Source organism: Symphalangus syndactylus, chromosome 11, assembly GCF_028878055.3.
Source record: "Symphalangus syndactylus isolate Jambi chromosome 11, NHGRI_mSymSyn1-v2.1_pri, whole genome shotgun sequence".
NCBI classification, from domain to species: Eukaryota; Metazoa; Chordata; class Mammalia; order Primates; family Hylobatidae; genus Symphalangus; species Symphalangus syndactylus.
The window spans coordinates 13,544,007-13,568,925 of record NC_072433.2 but is presented as its reverse complement, the minus strand read 5'-3'; the positions used below and the strand labels follow the sequence as shown (position 1 = coordinate 13,568,925).

Genomic DNA, 24,919 nt, shown 5'->3' with positions numbered 1-24,919 from the left:
GGGAACAAACAACAGGAATCCTCAATTTATCATTGCAGTTTAAAACTCAGACATCAAAAACAATATCCCCAAAACATTCAGTGGATGGTATAATCCCTTATCACCTGCACAGAACGAGCATATGCATTTTAACCTTTTAGTGAAAGCAACTTCATACAATCTGTTCTTCACAAAGAATCAAACTGGGCTCAATAAGAAACTATGTAGAGGCCGGGCACAGTGGCTCACGCCTGTAATCCCAGCACTGTGGGAGGCCAAGGCAGGCAGATCACCTGAGGTCAGGAGTTCGAAACCAGCCTGACCAACATGAAGAAACCCCATCTCTACTAAAAATACAAAATTAGCCAGGCGTGATGGCACATGCCTATAATCCCAACTACTAGGGAGGCTGAGGCAGGAGAAGCACTTGAACCTGGGAGGCGGAGGTTGAGGTGAGCTGAGATCATGCCATTGCACTCCAGCCTGGGCAACAAGAGCAAAACTCCATCTCAAAAAAAAGAAACAGTAGAATATGAAAACTTTCTCCCACAGTATTACAGCCCATTTATAATTTACAGGAAAGGGAATTCTCAAAATAGCCTATTCTTGAACTGTCAGAAATATCTTTACTTTGAAAGTTTTTTTTTAAGCCTGAACTGAACTGATAGTCTATGAAAAATGGCCATCACCCATCTTCACAGACTCCAGTCAGGGGAGGTGCTTTCCTATACCCTTTTATCAGCACCAAATGTGGTCATCTTGACCTTCAAATTCATCACAAGGGCCCTGTCAGAGAAACAAATGGCAGGCCTAGAGCTCAACCTTATCAAGTTTCACTGAGTTGGCGCAGAATATAAAGTAGGAGAAGGCTGATATGGAACCAAATCCCTGCACCCAAATGTTCCAGTCATCCCTGGAAAAAAAAAAAATAATAGCAATGCATAATTTTCTTTCCTCTAGGTTTTCATCAGAGGTATTTTGTAGGTTACTTGGAGCCTCTTGAAAAGAAAGACTGAAGTCATTGTAGTTGCATATGAATTTCATCACATCCTTGTCACAGGATGTTGGACTAACAGAAGAGGAACTTGTGAAATGTACTCACCCCAGTGCTAAGATTACCACTATTAACACAGCCAGCCAGACAAGGGTTAAAGTATGTAATTCCATCTGATCCACAGACTGGCTCATACTCGTGTATTTTACAACCACAATTAACGTTGCAGCTTCCTGTCAGATTCCTATGGGGCATGGTGAGAGAAGGTCTAAGAGAGAAGAGAAGCAGATCATGAGCAACACTTACCAAAATAAAACTCATAGGAAAGGTCTTGAAATTAATAATTTGTCCATTTTAGAGAAAATATTCTTCCCATTGAATCAAAGCCATGATACCCGAAGTAGTCATCCTCAACAATTATTTTTGTGACTTTAAAACAAAACATAAAGAAAAATGTTTCAACTTTCTGGTACTACAGATTCAATGCTTTTTATCAAGTTACTGCTCCATATCAATTTCACCCTCCCTCTTGGTGCTATGAACCTGGTCTCAACATCTGGGCTCTGCAATTCTAACCCTAAGATAACTACTCAGTGTAGGCACCAGGCTCTACATCTTAACAAATCTGTACCTCAATTTCTTTATAAAATGGAGGAAATACTTTTTGGTATTAAATCAATAACATCACTGTGAGCACATAATCACAGTTAAAATCCATCTATCCCAGTTATTAATATACATTCCTTTGATCAAAAACTTGTATTCTAGAATAAATTATCAAAGAAAGGCATGGGGCTCTAGATAATCAAAATGAAGTATTTTCAAAGATGATTAGGAATCACATTGCTAGTTTGATTTAAACAACCAGAGAATAAAGATTAAGCAGTTCTTCACTCAGGATTGCCCAGGTGTGGATCCACAATCAAATATGGTGGGTTTCTTTTCTTGAGATCATGGGGTCTGATACAAAGAAATGATACCATATGAAAAGCTTGAAGAAAATAAATTCAGGCAACAAATACAGAGGGAAGGAAAGGCAGGTAAGGATATAGGCCTGGGGAGAGGAGTGTAAACAAACGGCGGTGGAAGAGCAGAGGCGCACCTGGGGGATCCACAGGAGAAGGAGAGGGGCTCTGTACTGCTCATACCCCATGACTGCTTTTGCTTTTGTGACCACTAGTTTTGTGTATCACTGATGAAATGTTGTTCCCAAGACTATATGAGTTAGCAATAGCAGATCCTTCATCCAACCATCCATTTGTCCATTATCTACCCATTTAACAAATATTTTGGAATGTCTGTTACATACCAGGTCTTATCTTTTTAAAAATAGATTTAGAGGGGGTAAAAGTACAATTTTGTCATGTGGATATATTGTGTAGTAGTGAAGTTTGGGCTTTTAGTGAACCCATCACCTGACTAATGCACATTGTACTCAATAGATAATTTCTCGGCCCTCAACTCCCTCCCTCGCCACCAAGACTTATCTTTTTTTTTTTTTTTTTTTTTGAAAAGGAGTCTCACTCTGTCGCCCAGGCTGGAGTGCAGTGGTGCGATCTCCACTCACTGCACCCTCCACCTCCCAGGGTCAAGCAATTCGCCTGCCTCAGCCTCCCGAGTAGCTGGGATTACAGGCACCCACCACCATGCCTGGCTAATTTTTGTATTTTCAGTAGAGATGGGCTTTCACCATGTTGGCCAGGCTGGTCTCAAACTCCTAACCTCGTGACCCACCCCCCTTGGCCTCCCAAAGTGCTAGGATTATAGGCGTGAGCCACCATGCCTGGCCAAGGCTTATCTTTAATGACTATGCTAGTACCACTTACACAGTAGCATAGCCCATCCCAACCATGTGTGTTAATTGGTGTTTGTTCAAAGGTTTGTTCAAAGGTTTTTCTCCTGTGCCCTCTTTCAAACTTTGATAATGAGTCCTTAAATTTTAATGGGAGAAAAAAAATTCAAAACGATATTAAAGTCTTATCAAGAAATCCTCCTAACAATGCAAAGGGCAAATAAATTCTGTTTTTCATTCATGTCGCTCCACAGAAAAAAATTATCACAAGACCCCAATAATCATTACATTCACAAACTCCTAGTGTCATATCATCTTCAAGTTTGTATATACCTAAAAAATATTATTCTAGACTAGTGGGTCTCCACTGGGTCAATTTTGCCCCCTCGCCCAGGGGACCTTTGGCAATGTCAGGAGACAATTTTGGTTCTCACAACTGAGGGGGTGCTACCGGCATCTAATGGGCCACTAGTTCCTACTGAGGTAGGAGGTCAGCGGGACCTGCTTTCTGAGCCCTGGTCACAACCCTGCTGATCAAAACATGATGTAGCAAAGAAACTGGCCAAAACCAGGAGAACCAAGATGGCAACCAAAGTGACCTCTAGTTGCCTTCATGGCTCATTATATGCTAATTATAATGCATTTGCATAAGACACTCCCACCAGCACCATGGCAGTTTATAAATGATGCCATGGCAAACGGCCCAAAAGTTACCTTATATGTTTCTGGGAACTCTCTGCCCCTTTTCCAGAAAGTTTGTGAATAACCTTGCCCCTTATTTTGTATATAATTAAGTGGGTATAAATATAGCCAGCCAGCAATCCACAAGTGCTTCTCTGGGCCACTCCACCGATGCTCTACGAAGGAGCCATTTTGCTGTACATTGCTGCTCTAATAAACTTGCTGTCTTTCACTGCCAGCGTGCTCTTGAATTCTTTCCTGTGCAAAGCCAAGAACTCCCTCTCGCTGAGACCCAATTTTGAGGTTTTGCCTGCATCACTACAACGCACAGGAAGGCCCCCACCACCTCCCATAATAAGGAATTATCTGGCCTAAATGTCAATAGTGCTGAGGATGAGATACTCTGTTTTAGACCAACTTTCACACTGTTCAAGGAGGCAAAAAGCTTTCCTGAGTGTAGGAAACGAGTACAGTCCCAGGTCACCCTGGGGTATGTTTGCTTTTCTTAGGAGATCATGGTGTCTGATACAAATAAATGCTACAAAATGAAAGGCTCTAAGAAAATCAATACATGCAACAAATATAAATAGCAATGAAAGGAAGTGGGCATTCATGAAAAAGTTATTAGGAGAGAAGGTGATCATGGTACACACACAAAAAGTTGCTGACATGGTTCATCCTTTATACTGTGCCAAAAATCATTTTTAAAAATAATGATGTCCTGTCTGATTGTCACTCACTCTCCAGAAAACATACTAGATTCTAATAATAGCATAAATGTTTAAACCTGCGTAACACTAAGCAATCTGTCATTAGCCTGAAGTGAGATTAGCATCATGAGAGCACAAAATGCACAAGGACTACTTACTGAAGGCTGCCCTCATCCTTGTGCAAAAGGACTGTGCAGCACCTTCCCAACAAACAAAAAGCATTTCTGGCAAGACATAAAATGCACAAGGGCTTCTTACTGAAGGTAGTCCTCCAAATAAGAGGATCGTGTTAACTCAAGCATCAATGTAAGTGTTAATTCTGAGTGAAGCACGGGGCCTCGACAGCAAATACCTTATAACTGCGTGGTCCACAATGTAAGCCTGAGAGTCACACATTTCATCTCACTATAAAAATCATGGAATTACAGAGCTAGAGAGATGGAGGGATCTCTGAGATTATCTGGCAAATTTGCTAACTTTAAAGAATGGGAAACTATAAGAGGTATTGTGGCAAGCCCCACAATCATTGAGGCCTCAAGAAAACCAGCCCTGAGGAGACAGCAAAACAGAAAACAAGTAAAAACCACAACCTTGTTATCTAATCTTTGTTAAATCAATCACTCAGGGATCGACGCTTATGTATAGTAATATATAACAGCAAGACAGATGATTGTTAAACATAATTCAAACACTTTCTGCTATAGGGTCATTACAGCTAAGTATGTAAGAACACAGTGGCCCTCAAAAACCACATTCACACCCCAGCAATTGTGTCCCATCACTCTACCCCAAGACCTAAAGAACACTTGAACTTCCCCATCTAAACATACTTCTACTACGTACTTCTACTGGTCTCTATAAATCAAAGAGAAGTCCCCTAACTTTTTTAAGGAACTTCTGCCTCCTTCTGAGTTCCTTTCTATTAAAAGATGTGATGAGTAGAAATCCATACACACCATGCTCATGCCTCGTGGACTAAAAGAACATGATTCAAAGAGCAAAAAAAAAAAAAAAAAAAAAAAAACCGAGAGAGAGAAAACCTCTTTAGCAAAATATACTAATAAACTAGAACAGTATCTTTCTCATAATTTCTTAATCTTCATCAATTTATGTCAGTCTTCAAGAAGACTTCAATGAGAATGTTTCTTTTCAATGCCACTTAAATTTTTGGCTTCATATTAGAACCCTTCCTTGGCTATACAGAGCTATGCAACTTCAGGTTTATAAATATTATTATCATCATCATAATCATCATTATCATTTAAAACTAACATCAGCAGAACCCTATTTTTATTCCATGAATTGCACCCTGAGATCTCAACACAAGTTGTCTCATTCATTCCCCATGAGAATTGTCATTATTATTGCCACGCTTCCATCCTTCAGATGAGGAAATTGAAGATTTGAGGGGATAGGCACTGCCAAAGTCACACAGCTAGTAAGGGTCAGAAATGGATTTAAACCCAATTTTATCTTTCACCACAGTGTGCATCTGTAAGCCCCAACACTGGCAGGGAAGCTTTGTGTAACTGCCCCTAGTTTCAGTCCTCTAGCACAGGGCTTCTGGGTGGCTTATTTCGCTTTCTTCTTCCTGGAGAAAGCCCTAATGCAGTTCTTCTGGCACTCTGCTTTCAGTGTTCCTGAGTGTGAGTCGGAAAGAGCTGGGTTCCATTTCATATCCACAATTCACAAGTGCTGTGAATTTCAGATTTTATGTTTGTAAAACAGATATCAAAATGTCAGTATCACACGGTTGTTGTGGGGGGTTAGGCGGGTGAATGTATGGCCAGTGTCCAGCATTGTGCCTGGGACATAACACGTGCTAAGATATTGGTGTGCTATCTTTCTGCACTTAACAGAAGCATGAATGAATAGCAGTAACACAATCACAAACATGAGGAGTGTAAAAGGCTACCATGACATTTTTCCTTTCAAAAAGGATAAAGTACTTTTTAAATTTACTCCTACAGGGAATGGTGGGAAAAGAACTAGATGGAGATCTAGTTTCAGGCCTGCCATTTAGTAGCTATGTGACCTTGGGCCAAATCTTTTCGTCTATGGCTATTAAATACCCCTCCTGACTACACGAAGGAGAGTAAGATTAATCAACAAAGCGCAGTATGTGATAGCATATGTGCTAGCATAGGTTTAGAAGAGGACTATATTCAAGCAAATTGTGATTACTGTGTCTAATTGTTATTTTTATCATTAAAGCTCCCTTCAGCTTTGTAGACAACAAATTTAAACCAGGTATAACTTGAAACTTATATGTAATAACCCACAATGTGTACAAACTATCTCTTTAAGTCCAAAATCATTTCTAATAAAATAATGTGTCACTTATATGGCTTTCCAAAATATCTTTATTTATTATTAAAGTAATACATACTCATTGTAGAAATTTTTTAAAATACACAAAGACAAAAAAATTAAACTCATGCATAGTGCTACCACCCAGAGATATCCACTTTTAATGCTTTTAGTATATTTTGTTCTGGTCTTTTTTCAATGTACGTATAGATTAACATTAATAACATATTGCTACCAAGATTGTATGTAAAGTTTTAAATTCTATTTTATCTCCTCCTAACATTACATTATATTGTTATGTTAATATGTTAATATAACATATTTTAACATATAATCATAATATAACATAATATAGCATATGTTAATATAAGGGTATAGAAAGGTAAACTTGGTCCTAAGTTTAATGATACTCAGGCATTTTTGAAATAAAAACTTATCATGTTTTAAAGGCATATATCTTAAAACATGATACCTTACAGACTTCATGTTGACTTGGTTAGATCTTGGTTACAAAATTTCAAACTTGGCAGAAAGAAAATTTGCTTATACTTTTTATCCCCCGATACCCCTAAAACGAAGTAACACAAATGTTGTTTGTGTCTCCAAATGGAGCCAAAAAAAAGATGAACTCATATATTTACATGTAGAAAAGAACTCTAAGACTATAAATAAAAGGAGCTAAGATAATCCAAAAACATGTATATCTATGCTCTTTTAAGCAAACTTCTTTTCCCTCTAATTCACAGAAACTTCCGTTAAAATTAGTACTATCTACAATAAATGATTTTGAAAGGTGCTAAAATATTTAAACAATGGAGAAAAAACTCTTAAGCAGATTAAGCTACCCATGAGACACAGGCAAGGAGACGAATGGTTTGAATGATATAATTGGAGGATTTAGGAATGACATGGCCAGAAATGCCAGTCAACTGGGAGGGCTGGTCAACCATCTAAAGACACCATGTTGTCCTCTGGTAAAATCAAGTGTGGTGAAGAGGAAGCTGAGTTGTGCATGTGGCAAAGGTCTGAATTAACAGACGGTATTTATTTAATTTCTATAGTCTGAATATGATGGGGCAATAAAGCTATATTCAGAGAAGATACTTTAGGGAAATATTTTGGAGCTGGGTGGGACTGAGTGAATCATCCTGTCCAACAGTCTCGGCCAAGAGCAGAAAACTGAGAAAACTCTTCCTGGTCATTTGGTAGCTCAAGAATCACCCCTGGAAAAGTTTCAGCTCAGTAGCTCAAGTCACAAACCCAGATAATATAATAGATTTTGCTTTAAGTTCAAAAAGATGGTAATTGGTAAATGAAAGACAGTCATAGACAGTAAGTAAGTCCTAAGCGATTTATCAGCACATAGCACTGGTTAAAAACTCTTTACACAGACATCAGACTTAACCCCATTTAAAAAAATTATTTGAAGAAAAGGAAGAGTGAGGGGCAATAACTCACATTACACAATGTATTTATGAAAGCATCACTTAACCAAAGTTTTCATGGTCAATGCCAGCTCTTTCAGGTCCAAGGTGATTAGGACACACCTGTATGAAGTACAGTCTGGCAGCCACAGAGAGGAAGCAAAACACATTTCTTAATTAAAACTGGAGGAAAATTGTGGGTGCTGGGAATGTAATTATGTGAGTTGTAAATGGGCCAGGATTTTGCTAGAGCTCTCACAATCGTTCAAAATGAAAACTCATCAGATTTTTAAGTCTGAAGTTTCTATTTTATTTTATCGTGGTTAGAATACCTAACATGAAATCTACCTTCTTAACAAAGTTTTAAGTGTACAATATAGTATTGTTGACTCTAGACTTGATGTTGAACACCAGATCCCTAGAGCTTATTCATCTTGCTTGATTAAAACTATGTGGCTCCTGATTAGTAACAACCCATTTCCCAATCCCCCCAGCCTTGATGACCACCATTCTAACTCTTTGAGTCTATGAATTTGACTCTTTTAGTTACCTCATGTAAGTGAAATCTGTGACCAGCTTTTTTCACTCAGCATGATGTCCTCAAGGTTCATCCATGTTGTTGCATATTGCAGAATTTCCTTCTTTTAAGGCTGAATAGTGTTCCATTGTATGTATATAGTCATGTGTCACTTAACGACAGGGACACATTCTGAGAAATGCATCTCCAGGTGATTTCATTGCTGTACAAATGTCGTAGAATGCACTTACACAAACCTGAGTGGCCTAGCCTACTACACTCTTAGGCTATACAGTATAGACTATTGCTCCTGGGCTACAAACCTGTACAGCATGTTTGTGTACTGAATACCGTAGGCAGTTACAACACAATGGCAAGGAGTTGTGTGTCTAAACATAGGAAAACTACAATAAAAATAAAGTATAAGACCGGGCGCGGTGGCTCATGCTTGTAATCCCAGCACTTTGGGAGGCCAAGGCAGGTGGATCACAAGGTCAGGAGATCAAAACCATGCTGGCTAACACAGTGAAACCCCATCTCTGCTAAAAATACAAAAAAATTAGCTAGGCGTGGTGGCAGGTGCCTGTAATCTCAGCTACTTGGGAGGCTGAGGCAGGAGAATGGCATGAACCCAGGAGACGGAGCTCGCAGTGAGTCGAGATTGTGCCACTACACTCCAGCGTGGGCAACAGAGCGAGACTCCATCTCAAAAAATAAAAAAGTATAAAAAAAAGATACACCTGTATAAGGCATTTATCATGAATGGAGCTTGCAGGACTGGAAGTTGCTCTGGGTGGGTGAGTGAGTGAGTGAGTGAGTGGTGAGTAATGTGAAGGCCTGGGACATGACTGTGCGCTGCTGTAGTCTTCATAAACACTGTACACTTAGGCTACCCTAAATCCATTAAAAACCACTGTTCCTTCTTCAATAATAAATTAACCTTAGCTTACTATAATTTTTTTACTTTATACACTTTGTAATTATTTTTTAGCTTTTTGACTCTTCTGTAATAGCACTTAGCTTAAAGCACACATTGAACTGTGGTACAAAAGTATTTTTTCTTCATATCCTTATTCTACAAACTGTTTTCTTTTTTTGCCGTTTTAAACTTTTTCTTAAAAACTATGACACAAACACACACATTAGCCTACACCTACACAGGGTCAGGATCATCAGTATCACTGTCTCCCACCCCCACATCTTGTCTCAAGATCTTCAGGGACCATAACATGCATGGAGCTGTCATCTCCTAAGATAACTGTTTCCCAGTTGACTTTTTTAATACGTAGAAAGAGTATGCATTAAAATAATGATTAAAAGTATAGTATAGTAAATGCATAAACCAATAACACAGGTGCTTATTATCAAGTACTATGTACTCTACACAGCTAGATGTGCTGTACTACTGCAGGACTGCCAGCACAGTAGGTTTCTCTACACCAGCATCACTCCAAACTCATGACCAACGCATTGCACTTCGACCTTATGACTACAATATCATTAGGCAATAGGAATTTTTCAGCTCCATTACAATCTTACAGGACGACTATTGTATATGTGGCCCATCATTGACTGAAACGTTGTTATGTGATGCATGAACATACCACATTTTCTTTGTCCATTCACCTGTCTATGGACATTTAAGTTGTTTCTACATCTCGGCTGTCAAATCTGAATTTTCTAAGAAAACCACTAATAACACATTAGGTTCATTCTACAAAAACACCGTGATTCCGTTTTGGCTTCACAGGAAAAGCTCATTCTCCAAAAACATCCCAACCCCATCTCAGGCACTTAGGTGACTCATGAGTACTTGATACTAATCAAAGATGGGTCAGTCATTAAGTCCTTTTAATGTTAGAAAATTCACCGTGCCTGTAAACCTGAAGCCCTTCACATAAACTTTAATGAATGGAACTGGCTTATATAGCATGCTTTCTTCTTTGTATTTTTTTCTTCTGGCAGAATAGTGTAATAATCAAAAGTATTTCAGCATTGCATCCAGAATCAAAGAAACCTAATTTCAAACCCTAGCTCAGCCATTTTCTAGCTATGTGACTTCAAGCAAGTTATTTAGCCTCTCTGAGACTTTATCCTCATTAATGAGAAAAATATCACTAAATAGTTATTTATCAATTGCTTACAATTTATGCATTTTATCCCTTTTTATCCTCCCTATAATCCTAAGAGATGAGTACTATAATTGATCACATCTTAATGTTGAAGAAATTGAGGCACAGAAAGGTTAAAGAATTGGCCAAGTATCTTACTCAATCCTCACATCAATCCAACTAGATAGATACTATCTGTAGTCTCACCTTAAAGATGTAGAAACCAAGCCCAGAAAAGTCAAATAATTTGCCCATACCCAGACAGCCAGTATGTGGCAAGGCTCAGGTGAAAATCTAGACTGGCTGATTTGAGAGCCACAGAGCAAATGCTGTAGGCATGCACAGCATGTAGCATGATGCCTGTAACTCAGCTGCTTTGAAATATCAGGAAACTATGCAGTATTGAGAAGTAGATACATCCCCAACAGCTCATTCAGCAAGAAGGTTGTGTGTGCATGCAGGTGCATACATGCATGAAATACACAATTTAAAACAGCACCTCAGTGAGGTGTTCAGAAAGAATGCAAACTCTGACATAAATCATCTAGATCGGATTCAGCTCCACTCCTTATTAACTGATGAGTTTGGATAAATCACTTAATTTCTAAGCCTCAGGTTCTTTAACTAAAACATAGATAATAATATAAACAGTAGAGGGATGTTGTATGCATAAGACCATAAGACATGTGTAAGTGCCAATCACACTGAACCAAACATGTACCTTACAAAGACTCCTCTCTTCAGTGCCACTCCCTTCGTCTTTCTCTTTAATGACTTGAAAGGGAAAAAAAGCCACATGCAAGTCTTAAAATCATGCAGAACAAGAAAGTTTTTACTAGGCAGGCCAGCCACATACTGTTGAGCAGGGTGTACACTGCACAAGGGCACCCAGCCAAGGGAGCAAAGCTGAAATGCAGCTCACACCCTGCTTGGAGAAAGGATTCCATTTTTGTTCACACAAAGGTATCTGCTACTCTAAAAGTGGCACGCCTATACAGCTGCACCACCCAGTAGTGTTTTCATTAAGTCATTCTAGACTATATTCCTAGGACTTGGGAAAACAGAAAAATTCTCCACGGAAACTGAGTTATTCTTTTGCTACAATTTATAAACTTCCTTTAAAGTCAGACTGCAAATACTAAAACAACTGGGTCCTTGCAGCAGCTTCCAGCACTCTTAATCAGGTTACTTGTTCTAGACTGAATACAACTAAGTGAGAAAAGGTGTCCCATAATTCATGGATTAGATAACAAAGATGTAAATTTCCGTCGAGTTCATAAGACTTGCAGCCTCACTCTATGAGTAACATCCCTGAGCAGAGATAGGTGCCAGACATTCATTCATCTATTAAAGAAGAAAATGGAATTGCTCTACATGATCCAGAAAGGGAGTAGAGATAAGAAATGGACATTTTTCAGCATATACAAAGTGCTAGATTCTGTGCTAGGAAATATGATAACCTTCCCTATATCATCCTCATTATCAAAACTACAAATATTTGTTTAAAATATTCACATGATTTAAACTAAAGGTTGCCAGGCGTGGTGGCTCACATCTGTAATCCCAGCACTTTGGGAGGCTGACGCAGGCAGATCACCTGAGGTCAGGGGTTCAAGACCAGCCTGGCCAAGAAGGTGAAACCCCATCTCTACTAAAAAACACAAAAATTAGCCGGGTATGTTGGTGGGACCTGTAATCTCAGCTACTCAGGAGGCTGAGGCAGGGAGAATTGCTTGAACCCAGGGGGCGGAGGTTGCAGTGAGCCGAGATTGTGCCACTGCACCTTAGCCTGGACGACAGAGCAAGATTCCATCTCAAAAATAAAAAATAAAAAAAATGAAAGGTTGAGGATGAGAGGAGACATTGACCTCTTTTTTTTTTTAACCCTTCTGTGCTATTTTAATGTTTTCAACCAAATGTATAAGTAATTATGCTGGTAACCAGGAGAGATGAACTTTAATTATGCTCGTGACCAGGAGAGATTGACATTATCACCAATTTTATATATGAGAAACCCGAAACTCAACAATGTTATGTAATTTTTTTGCAAGGTCACACAGTTAGGAAATGATGGAGCCAGTACTTGCCTTTGAAAACAATACTGTGTTAGACAAATCAGTTTGAGGGGATGGAAGAAAGAAGTTCAGAAAGTTCATTCTTCATAACTTCTTCTGTAACTAACATGGGCTACTAGGTTGTCTGCTAAGAAAAACAAGACCAGAGTATGATAAAGGACTTGAAGAAATGGGTTTAAAAATAAAAACATGGGCATGAGAAAGAAAGCTGACTGGGATGAAGTAAATGGATTGCTCAGCAAAGATGAGGGCCTGCTAAGATTGGAACTCATAAATTTGTAATGGAGCCAATCAGCACATTATATAATTTTTTCCCAGTAGGGCTGGGCAAGCCCAGCAGCAGGTGATTCAGGATGGATGAGGTAGGTGTGGTGTTAAGCAGGGGCTTTAAGAGTCTTGAGGAAACTTGCTGTTTAAAAGCAGGTACGACATGGACTGTGCCTTCCGTTCCCTTCTGAGAACACATTTGAAATAAAAGCAGAGTAGGGTTAAAATGAAAGCATGACACCAAACTTCACAAAAATGGCAAGTAGATAGGCATGGGTTTATGTGAAACAGGCAGAGGCCACCTTGGAGAAAGAGGAGCCAGCCTGCCCGATTGAATCTCCACGGATTCTGAGCTCAAAGTGAGCAGGTGTGACAGAAGGCAAAAGTGAGATGTGGAGAAAAAAACTGTGAGCATCCCTGGAGATCTAAGGAAGAGAAAATTGTATCAGTGAGCCCTTCTATTCTCATGTATCCGTTCCCTCCCATCTCCAGTTTATGGCCCAGAAATTCATCAGGAAGTGCTTCTCTAAGGAACCTGGAAGAAATTTAAAAAGCTAAACTTCTACTCTAGACATTGAGAACTCTGAATAAAATCCCCTCATTCTTGTATTTGAGGTAGAGGGAGAGGAAAGACACCATCTGAGATATGCTAGGCTGAGTATTGTCACCTGCAAAGCCCAGAATAAACAAACAGAAAAACTGATTCTTTAAAACAAAATGATAAAATGCAAGGCATAAAAACAAAGTTAAAAAAAAAAAGATTCTAATTTTATGTGCAGAGAGATCTGAGAAGACATTACTCCATAAAACAACACCAGAATGCTATGAAAAGGGAACACTCAGAATACAGCAGAGAAAAAAATCCTCAAAATAAAAAATGTACATAAAGATAGAAAACAAGGCTTAAAAAAATCTCTCATAGCAAAAGACAAAAGCATGCAATAAGAGAGAATAAATTAAACACAGAGGCAACCAGTCCATACGTTCCAACATCTGACTAACAGGAGTACTAGAGAACACAGGGAAAAGAGAAAACGAGTTTAAAAAAAAAAAGACGTGTTGCATTAAAAGGGTTCAGAAAGTGCCTAGTACAATGAATGAACAAAGCCTTGTGCCGAGGCACTCATTCATTCATTCATTCATTCATTCACACAACAAATATCATACATGTTTTAGATGGTGAGGATGCAACTGTTATATAGATAGCTGGGCCAGGCACGGTGGCTCATGCCTGTAATCCCAGCTACTCGGGAGGCTGAGGCAGGAGAATTGCTTGAACCTGGGAGGTGGAGGTTGCAGTGAGCCGAGATTGTGCCACTGCACTCCTGCCTGGGCGACAGAGCGAGATTCTGTTTCAAAAAAAAAAAATTATATATATATATATATATATATATATATATATATATATATACACACAGCTCTACGAACTGTGCCCAAGGAGCTCATATTTTAGACAGAGGGGACAAAAGCAAAGCAAATCATTAAATGAGATAATTTCAGATAATGTTAAGTGCCATGAGGAAACTAAGGAGAAATAATGTAATCAAGAGTGGGGGGACAGTGGGCTCCCCTAGATTGGGCAGAGATGGAAAGCCTCTCTGAGAAGGTGGCATTGGGATTATAAGAAGGCTCCAGCCATGACAAAATCTGAGGGTAAAGCATTCCTTAGGAAATTTCACAACACCTTGAAAAAAAGTATTCTGAAAACTTCCAAATAAAGTTAGCCACAGAGAAATTAGAACTAAGGCTGAAATTACATTTTTTATCAGCAACAGAACATGCTAGATGAAAAATAAAGCAATGGTTTCAAAATCCCCAGAAAGATAATTTTTTTTTTATTTTTACTTGTTTGTTTGTTTTAATTTTTTTTAACTTATTTTAGGTTCAGGGGTACGTGTGCAAGTTTATTATATGGGTAAGTTATGTGTTAAGCAGGTTTGGTGGACAGATATTTCATCACTCAGGTAATCAGCATAGTACTCAATGGGCAGTTTTTCAGTCCTCTCCCTCTTCCCACCCTCCAGTGTTGACCCCGGTGTCTGTTGTTCCCTTCTTTGTGTCCATGTGTACTCAGTGTTTAGCTTCTAAGTGAGAACATGCGGTATTTGGTTTTCTGTTCCTGTGTTAGTTTGCTTAGGATAATGGCCACCAGCTCCATCCATGTTGCTGCAAAGGGCATGGTCTCATTCTTTTTCATGGCTGCATAGTATTTCATGGTGTGTATATACCACATTTTCTTTATGTAGTCTCTTATTGATGACCATTTAGATTGATTCCATGTGTTTGCTATTGTGAATAGTACTGCAATGAACATATGTGTGCATGTGTCTTTGTGGTAGAATTATTCATATTCCTTTGGATATATAACCAGTAATGGGATTGCTGGGTTGAATGGTAATTCTGTTTTAAGTTCTTCGAGAAACCATCAAACTGCTTTCTACAATGGCTAAATTAATTTACACTCCCACCAGCAGTGTATAAGCATTTCCTTTTCTCCACAACCTTGCCAGCATCTGTTATTTTATTACTTTTTAATAATAGCCATTCTGACTGATGTGAGATGGCGTCTCACTGTGGATTTGATTTGCATTTCTCTAGTGACTAGCGATGTTGGGCATTTTTTCACGTGCTTGTTGGCTGTGTGTATGTCTTCTTTTGAAAAGTACCTTCTCATATCTTTGCCCACTTTTTAATGGGGCTGATAATTTTCTAACCTAGAATTCTATGCCTGCTTAAACTATCACTTCAATGTGAAAGAACAAAGATGTTTTAACATGCTCACAGGCTCAGAAATACTGTCTTCCCATGTATCCTTTCCACGGAAGTTATCTGAGGTTTTTTTCTGGCAAAATGAGGAGTTACCAAATAAATAAACAAACAAAAACTAGTGGATACAACTGAGGAAACTTCTGAAAGGAGGTCCCAGGATGTAAGTTATGTCAACCGAGCAAGCAGTCCAAAGTGAAGCGGGAGGATGGAGTTCAGGGAAAGAGGAAGATTCAGTAAAACAGAAAGCGTGATTGAGAACTTAGAAAAACATACGGGCATGATCAAGGCAAGTAGCAAGAGAAAGAAGAGGCCCTTAGACCTCGAGGACAGTACCACAAGGAAGATATGGTCCAACTATGACACGATTTTAAGCAAATTCTCATCCCTTCTCTACTTAGGTAACTGCTCCTTCCCTCATACTCCCTGTATTCTGGAGAAAATGAAGCAAAGGCTCGGCGTAAGAGCACCACACATAAAGGAGAAGTTCGGTGAGATGCTAGAATGGTGACAGGAAAGGTAGGTAAAAGCCTGCAAAATGAACAGTGAGGACCCAGGTCCATTCCCCCAACTCTCAGCTCTAGGATGCCAGCAGCGAGGCTTACAAGCCTGTAGTCCTCCCCAGCAGGGCCCTAGCAGGAGAGAAAGGAGCATCCATCTCTTGAGGAACTGAAGCACCTCAGAGGTAAGACCTTGGGTTCTGACACTGCAGCACCCTCATGAAAACTCCAGTTGTATCCACCTCCCACAGCGAGACCCACCAGGTGACAAGCCCTACCCTCACACACGCACAGCAACTGCTCAGCTTTTTAAGTTCTCATTCTTTAATACCAAGAGCAAGCTAAGGATCACCAGAAGTTTGAACAGAGCTGCTAACACAATCAAGACAGCAAAATAAACAGAAAGTTAGGCACTCATAGGACACAGAGACAAATTAGGAAAGAAAAGGAAATCTAAATAATGTTGGAAAAGTAAGAGAAAATACTCCACTCATAAAGCAAGATGGCTGGAAACAAGGGGCATTCTGAAATCCAGCAAGAATTTTGAAATGAAAAATATGATAGGCTGGGTGAGGTGGCTCACGCCTGTAATCGCAGCACTTTGGGAGGCCAAGGTGGGCAGACTGCTTGAGCTCAGAAGTTCAAGACCAGCCTGGGCAACATAGTGCAACCCCATCTCTACAAAAAATTATCCCAGTGTAGTGGTGGACACCTGCAGTCCAAGCTACTCAGGTGGGCAAGGTGGGAGGATCACTTGTGTCCAGGAGGCAGAGATTGCAGTGAGCCATGATCGTGCCACTGCACTCTAGCCTGAATGACAGAGCAAGACCCTGTTTCGAAAAACTAAAGATGACAGCCAAAATAAAGAATTCAACAGAGGACTTAGAAGATAAGATGCAAGAAATCTTTTTTAAAAGTAGAACAGAAAAGTACATATGAAATGGTGATAAATAATAAGGAAAGGAGGATATGAGAGTAATTTGGCTGACACCTGCCACCACATTGATTGTCAGGATTGATTCAGCTGATCTGGCTGAATAGACGGGTGTCCCCCTGCCTCCCTCAATGCTCCACCTGCATCCTTCATGAAGCTGCACACTTGGTCAAAGAGGGCAACCTTCTCCGATAGAGGAGGATCATTCTTTGATCAAAGGCATGCAAAAAGTTGCCAGTATCCCCAAACAAGAATAAGAAAAGGAGAGATCAATGAAGGGGAGAATGAGAAAAAAATGGCAAGGAGAAAAAAGAAATTAAAGTTTAAAAACAGACCTGAAAAACATAGTCTCCAGTCAGAAAGAGCTCACCATGTGCCTAGCAAAAAATCAAAATGATCCATCTCAAAACACATCATAGTAAAATTCTGAAATACTAGCAATAAAAGGAAGCTCCCAGGAAGGAAAAATACATCTCATACAAAGCAATGGGAAAAAGAAAAGCCAGAGTTCCAACAAAAGCGTTAGAAATTAGATGACAATGGGGCAAAAACTTCAAAACTCTGAGTAAAAATGACTCATCCAAAATTTCAGCCAACTTGGCAATCAAATGTAACAGTGTGTATGTGTGCGTATATATTTCTATAATATTTATCAATATATATAATAAAAAGTCTCCCAAGAAACCAAAGTTACAGCCTATACAGCCTTTTTGTAGCTACTGGAGGATGTGCTCCATCAAAATGAGGGAGTAAATCAAAAAAGAGGACTCCGCAGAGTCCAAAACACAAAGGATCAATACAGAGAGAGGCAAAGGAATTCTCAGGATGACAGCCGGGCAGCCAGCCTAGAAACATTGTGTCCAGATGAGAGTAGGGGGACTGTGGGCCCTGATGACTCCAAGGAGTGGGGAAATGGAACCCTGAGCTCATCAGATAGGTGGAAGGAAGGTCATGTTGAGATATTTTTTGAGCTCTCAGAGGGTGTGGGAAACTAGATGCAGATTCAAAGAAAACAAAGTAAATGAAAATAAGGCAATTATTAATTCCAGGAAAATCAGTGTTACGCAAATAAGGAAATCTAATCATGATACTGTAAACCAAAAACAAAATTCTAAGGCCCCCCAACCAACTGAATGGACTTCCTTCTCAGCCAGGGCTATTTAAAATTTAACCTGAGATATTAGTGCAGACCAGGATGGGAAGTGGGGAGTCTGACCTGCCTCATTATACCTCTCCGACATTAACATCAACACAGACTTGAAGTCTGATAAGAAGCAATTTACAGTCTATTCTCTCTGAAGCCTGCTACTGGAAGGCTTCCTCTGCAAATAAGAACTTGGGTCTCCACAGTCCTTTATCTTAACCCAGACATTCCTTCCTATGGATCCCAGATTTTTAGATAAACTCAACCAATTGTCATCCAGGAAATTTTTTCATCTACCTAAAAGCTGGAGGCCCCTGCTTCAAGTTGTCCCGCCTTTCTGGACCAAACCAATGTACTTCTTAAATGTATTTGACTGAAGTCTCATGTTTCCCTAAAATGTATAAAACCAAGCTGCACCTCGACCACCTTGGGCACATGTTCTCAGGACTTCCTGAGGGCTGTGTCCCAGGCCATAGTCATTCATGTTTGGCTCAGAATAAATCTCTTCAAATATTTCACAGAGCAACTCTTTTCATTGACAATACACATGTCATAAATTTAACATGAAAATACCAAAAAAGGATTTGACCACAATTTGTAAAGGTAAAGTGAAACTCATTTGCCAAGCTAGGAAGTCACAAATAATACCTTAGTTTGATTGATTTATATAGTATTTCTGAAAAATACAGAGATACATTGTAGAAGAAACAGCTAAAAATAATTTAAAATTATTGCCCCTGCAAATCAGAGTTAGTCATAAGACTGCTGGGTTTTTGTTATGAACTTTTAAATTCTATTTATGTTCTCTAATTTTAATAAAAAATAATTTGATAGAAATAGAAATTATTCTTAATTTATTAGTGATGACTAATGACAAGAGCTAGCCTTCAATGCCTCACACTGAGCTGAGAGCTTTACATGTGCTACACACATAAGCCTTGCCCACAACCTTCTAAGATTGCTGCTAACATCAACCCAATTTACAGAAGTAGATATTGAGGTTTAGTGTTAAGCAACCAGCCAAGCAGAGTCAAGATCCAAATTCTAATTCCACTCCAGAGCCTGAGTTCTTATTCTATGCTGCTTTTCCATTTTTAAAGACTTTATTGTTTGTGCCATCCTATTAGGCACTATCAAGAAGCCACATACCCGGTACACGCATCTTACACACACACACACACACACACACCGATGTCTTCTGGTAGAAAAATAACTCCCAGGACAAAAGATGGCACAGTATTCTGTAATCTAAATAAACTCTGATTTGTTATTCCTTCTCCTCGCCCCCAAACACTCTAAATTGGCTAGATGAAATCAAAGCTTTTGTTATTCAAATGCAAAGTGGAATATTTTAGAACATAAAACTCCACTGAGAAACAAAAGGAAACAGAAGTGTTTCTTGGCACCAAGCACCAAAACTTGGACAATGAAGCTCTGTTAAATTAGCAGATCCTAACAAAACTACATGTAGTTAAGAAGTAAAGGTTGGCTGGGCACAGTGGCTCATGCCTGTAATCTCAGCACTTTGGGAAGTTGGGGTGGGAGGATCATTTGAGCTCAGGAGTTTGAGACCAGCCTGGGCAACAAAGTAAGACCTCATCTCTACAAAAAAATACAAAAAATTAGCCAGACATGGTGGTGCATGCCTATAGACTCTCCCTACTTGGGAGGCTGAGGATAGAGGATCCCTGGAACCTGGGAGGTTGAGGCTGCAGTGAACCATGAGTACACCACTGCACTCCAGCCTGGGGGACAGAGAGAGACTTCTGTTTCAAAAAAAAAAAAAAAAAAGAAAAGAAAAGAAATAAAAGTTAAGGTTTTCATAACTCTCACAGGAGAGCTTTCCATCTTCTTTTGGTGAGGGCGTGCGGAAAACAGCACTCATATCCATTGCTGGTGAGGGCAAAAATTGGTATGATACCTGTGGAGGTAATTTGGTATTATTTATTCTATCTCACTTCTGAGAATTTATCCTGCACAAACAGAGCACACAGGAGAAGTGATAAATGCCTTGAAGTTATTTATTGCAGCATTGCTTTTAACAACTAAAAATTAACTGGGCACAGTGCCATGTGCCCATAATCCCAGCTACTTGGGAGGCTGAGACAGGAGGCTCACTTGTGACCAGGAGTTCGAGACCAGCCTGGGCAACATAGTGAGACCATGTCTATAAATACATAAATAAATACATACAATTAAAGATTAGGAACAAACCATTGCCCACCAAATGGGGTCAGGTTAAATACAAAGTGGAACACAATGGAACGCTATGCAGTGGTTAAATGCAGTGCTTGTGGGCACAGACACTGTAGCCAAATTGCTTGAGGTTAAGTCTTGCGTTCTGGGCAGTGCTGCACTGGAGGCAGCCACCCTGGATGACAAGATTCTACTGTGAAATTCTAAGGGATTTTGTCAATTGTTTGTTTAACACAACTATTTTTAAAAATTAAATGATATAAACATACAATTAAATGATATTAAAGACAAGGATAGTAAATATGTAAAACTCATCACCTTCTAATTATTTTACCATTATCTATGCTCCTGCCTAGGCTATTTAAGTCTATTCTACCTGTATGATAGAAACATTATACAATGGTGTGTGACTGAGCACCTCCTCCCAACTCGGTGTTCAGGGTCGACAAGTTGGTGACATGAAATCAGCCACAGAGGTGTATTTACATCTCAGAATTGCCAAATGCCACAAATCGGGGCTTTTTTTTACTTTTTACTTTTTGTATAAACGGGTTACCACTATGTTGCGCAGGCTGGTCTTGAACTCCCAGTCTCGAGTTGTTCTCCTGCGTCAGCCTCCCCCAAGTGCTGGGGTTACAGGTCTGGGCCACTGCACCAGCCATGAGCCTTTTTTAGAGAGCCATTTAAACATTCGTCAGCAGTCCACTGGTTACATGTGATCAGTACCTCCGTTTTGCTATCTGTAAACTCAGGATGATAACAGCACCTATTTGATAGGTTATTGAGAGGATTCATGGATTAACATATGTAAAGCACTTAAGAGAATGCTCAGCCTGCAATACAGTCATGGTAAGGCGGAGTTACGCTTCAGATTGTTACTACCAGTATAGACAGATCTCCAAGCTATATTGTTCCATTTTTTAAAAGCTCAGCAAAGCATGTATGAATGCTCTATTTTAGATACAAAAGAGGGACAATTGAAAATACATATCCACAATGTCTTAAATAAAGAAGCCTTGGAAGGATATGCAAAAAAATGAATGAAAAGGGTTACCTGTTTCATCTTCGGTTGGAGGAATGGGAAGAGCTACGTGGATGGAGGACTTGGGTAAGAGCAAGAGGTTTCATCATACCTTGTATTTTCATTGAATTTTATGTTTTTGAGCTACAGAAACACATTCCCTATTAAAACATTATAATAAAAACTGAACAATTTTCATGAATTCAATAAGCATTTCATCCTCGTCTGATGTAATTAAAATGCTATGAAAGTCCCTCTGTGAGGGTCAGAAGGGGCACAGAGGAAGACGAGACCCTGGCTTCTGCCCTGCAGGAGTGCATGCTCCACTTGGAGAGGCAGAGCACACAGAGCACACACAGGGAGAACAGCTTGGAGGGAGGGGTATGAGTCTGACTGCAGATGCACAAACTCCACGGGGCTTTGCACCTCCATCATGCAGACACAACGTGGCTCTTAAGAGATACTTACCCTGTTGTATAAGGGATGTTTATGCCCCCTAGATTAATGCTTTCACATCCAACAATAAATAGGGTTGAAAAACACAGTAAAGACACACCACTGCAGATCATTGCTAGTTTTGCAGATTCTCTGGCACCAAGTTTCAATTTTTTTATAATGTAGCCTCCGAGGACAATACCAACACCAGCACTGGGGACGATAATAACCCCTGGAGAGAACAGAAGGAGAGGATTAATTTAAACTCGTGTACACTATTATTCATCTTATCTATTCTGTCTCTTGCTCAGTAGTACTAAGGTAAAGAATCAAAAATTACTATAATCAATACATCTTCATTGTATGTGATTTTATAGTATAATATTATTTTCAACACATACAATCAACAACAGACTCACATCCAGATTTCAATAAAAACTTCTATACAGCAATAAAATAAAGACAAGCAATCCATTACAAAAGTGACTAAAACTTGAATAAGTTCTTCACCAGAGACAAAATCCAGACAAACAATAAACACATGAAAGGAGGTCAACCTCATTACACAGAAGGAAATACAGATGATGCACCTAACACATAGAAATGATAAATACTCAGGCAACAGGTACCCTAAATACCCCAATTTGATCATTACACATTCTATGCATGTCACAACATTCCACATGTACCTCATAAATATGTACGAATGTAATGTATAAAATAATTTTTTAATTTAAAAACCACAGTGAAATACCACTACCTACCAATCGCATTCGTGAAAATTGTGAAGTCTGACAATACCACACGTTAAAGATGTAACGTATTGGGAACTCTCAACACGTTGGCAGGATGTAAATCTCAACACTCACTTTGAAAAACAGTTTGGCATTATCTGGTAGAGTTGAAGATATACACGCCCTGTGGCAATCAATTCTATTCTTGGATCTATACCCTGAAGAAACTTGTGCACATGGGTACCAAAAGAAGTGGACAAGATATTTGAAGCATTATAATAGTAAAAAACTGGAAATAAACCAAATGTCCATTAATAAATATGTCATATATGGTATATCTATATAAAGGAGTGCTTCTATACACTCATTAAATGGAAAGAAATGTAGCTACACACAACCTTGTATGAAGAATTATACAAAGACAATGATTATAATTATACAAATTATACAAAGACAATGATGAACAGAAGGAACCAAATGCAACAGAATGCACATGACATCACTACATTGGTATGAAGTTCAACAACTTGTAAAACTAAACAGCATTGTCTGGGAATGCACAAACAGGTAGTACAACTATGAAGAAAACCCAGGAGTAATTAACATAAAAGCCAAGATAGTAGAGGGATTCATGGTATCAGGAAGGGATGCAGGAGGTTCCTCTGGTGCTGAAAAATACTTCATGCCATGACCTGGGTAATAGTTACTACTGTGGTCTGAATGTTTGTGTCCCCAAAAGGTTTACATGATGAAATCCTAATCCCCAGGGTGATTAGGAGGTGGGGCCTTTGGCAGGTTATTAAGTCACAAGAGTGGGAGGCCTAATGAATGGGATTTGTGCCCTTATAAAAGAGGCCTGAAAGAGCTACCTCACCTTTCCATGTGAAGTTACGTGGTGGGAGGTCACATGTGAGAAGACAGCCTTCTATGAGAAACTGGGCCCTCCTTCACCATACAGGGCTAGGGCCTTGTTGTTGGACTTCCCAACCTCCAGAACTGTGAGAAATAAATTTCTGTTGTTTATAATCCACCCAGTCTATGGTAGTTTTGTTACAGCCACCCGAATGAACTAAGACAGTTACACAGTGTTAACTTTATAATTATCTCTAAAGTATGTTTAATGTACTTCTGGGTATGTTATTTTTCACTGTAAAAAAATAAAGAAATTGGCCAGATGCAGTGGCTCACGTCTGTAATCCCAGCACTTTGGGAGGCCGAGGCTGGCAGATCAGTTGAGGTTAGGAGTTTGAGACCAGCCTGGCTAACATGGCAAAACCACGTCTCTATTAAAAGTACAAAAATAAGCCAGGGGTGGTGGCATGCACCTGTAATCCCATCTACTCAGGAGGCTGAGACAGGAGAATCGCTTGACTGAACCCTGAAGGCAGAGGTTGCAGTAAGCCAAGATCATGCCGCTGCACTCCAGCCTGGTTGACAGAGTAAGAGTCCATGTCTCAAAAACATAAAATAAAGAAATCATCATGGTGCCTGCCCCCAAGAACCTTACAATCTAAAAGAGAAACAAACAACTTAATAGAAATTAGACTACAATAAAATAATTATACAAAGTGCAGGGAGAGAGTCTTCTCTGGATGAAATCCGGGAGGCTTTTACACAAGTGGCAGTATTTGAGTTGACTCTCAATAGATGAGACAGAATCTGCCCAATGGACCAGCACAGAGAATATCCTACACAAAGAAAATACATGCAGAGAGGCATGAAATAATGAAATTGAGGATTCAATGCAATCCAAAATATTGAGTATGGAAAGGAAGCAGCTGGGAGGTGGAAAGACCTGGAGAAGAGAGGTAGGGAAAACAGAGATCATGAAAGACCACGAAAAGGAGCTCAGGTTGTATTTCTGATAATGGAGGCCGCTGAAGAATTCAGAACTGCGGCTGACAGGATGGAAGCTGTGTATTACAAAGATCAATCTTGAAACGACATGCAAGACAGCTTAGATGGGGTCAAAACTCAAATCAGAAAAGTGGTCAGGAGGATGACCGCAAAGGTCCTTGTGAGCCACAGTAGGGCCCTACAAAGATGGCCCAATAAATTAGATAAGGACAGGGAGAGAGGAAGGATGACTGCATGACACCAGATGAAGGAAGAAATCTGGAATATGAGGAGGAAATGTGTGTGCAGAGCAGCTCAATGGCCCCCACTGTAGACTTGTTGATTGTGAAGGGCCTGAGGAACAATCAGGTGAAATGCCTCACCCAATTGTGTCTGTGGGCTGCAAGATCAACAAAGAGCTGGCTGGGGGATTTATAGCCGGGAGATGAATTCATGGCATAAATGAGATGTTCCAACAAGATGGTGCAGAGTA

General features: G+C 39.6%; 1 protein-coding gene across 2 annotated transcripts in view; it reads right to left on the bottom strand.

Moving 5' to 3' along the window:
- Positions 1–24,919, bottom strand: part of SLCO5A1 (solute carrier organic anion transporter family member 5A1) — a 155,690-nt gene that overhangs the window by 8,816 nt on the left and 121,955 nt on the right. For both annotated transcript variants that reach the window (XM_055299282.1, XM_055299283.1), the window contains 2 exons: positions 21,890–22,088; positions 1,082–1,241 (listed from right to left, as the gene is read on the bottom strand). In XM_055299282.1, the coding sequence (XP_055155257.1) occupies positions 1,082–1,241; positions 21,890–22,088 (359 nt within the window). The remainder of the gene's footprint in view (positions 1–1,081; positions 1,242–21,889; positions 22,089–24,919) is intronic.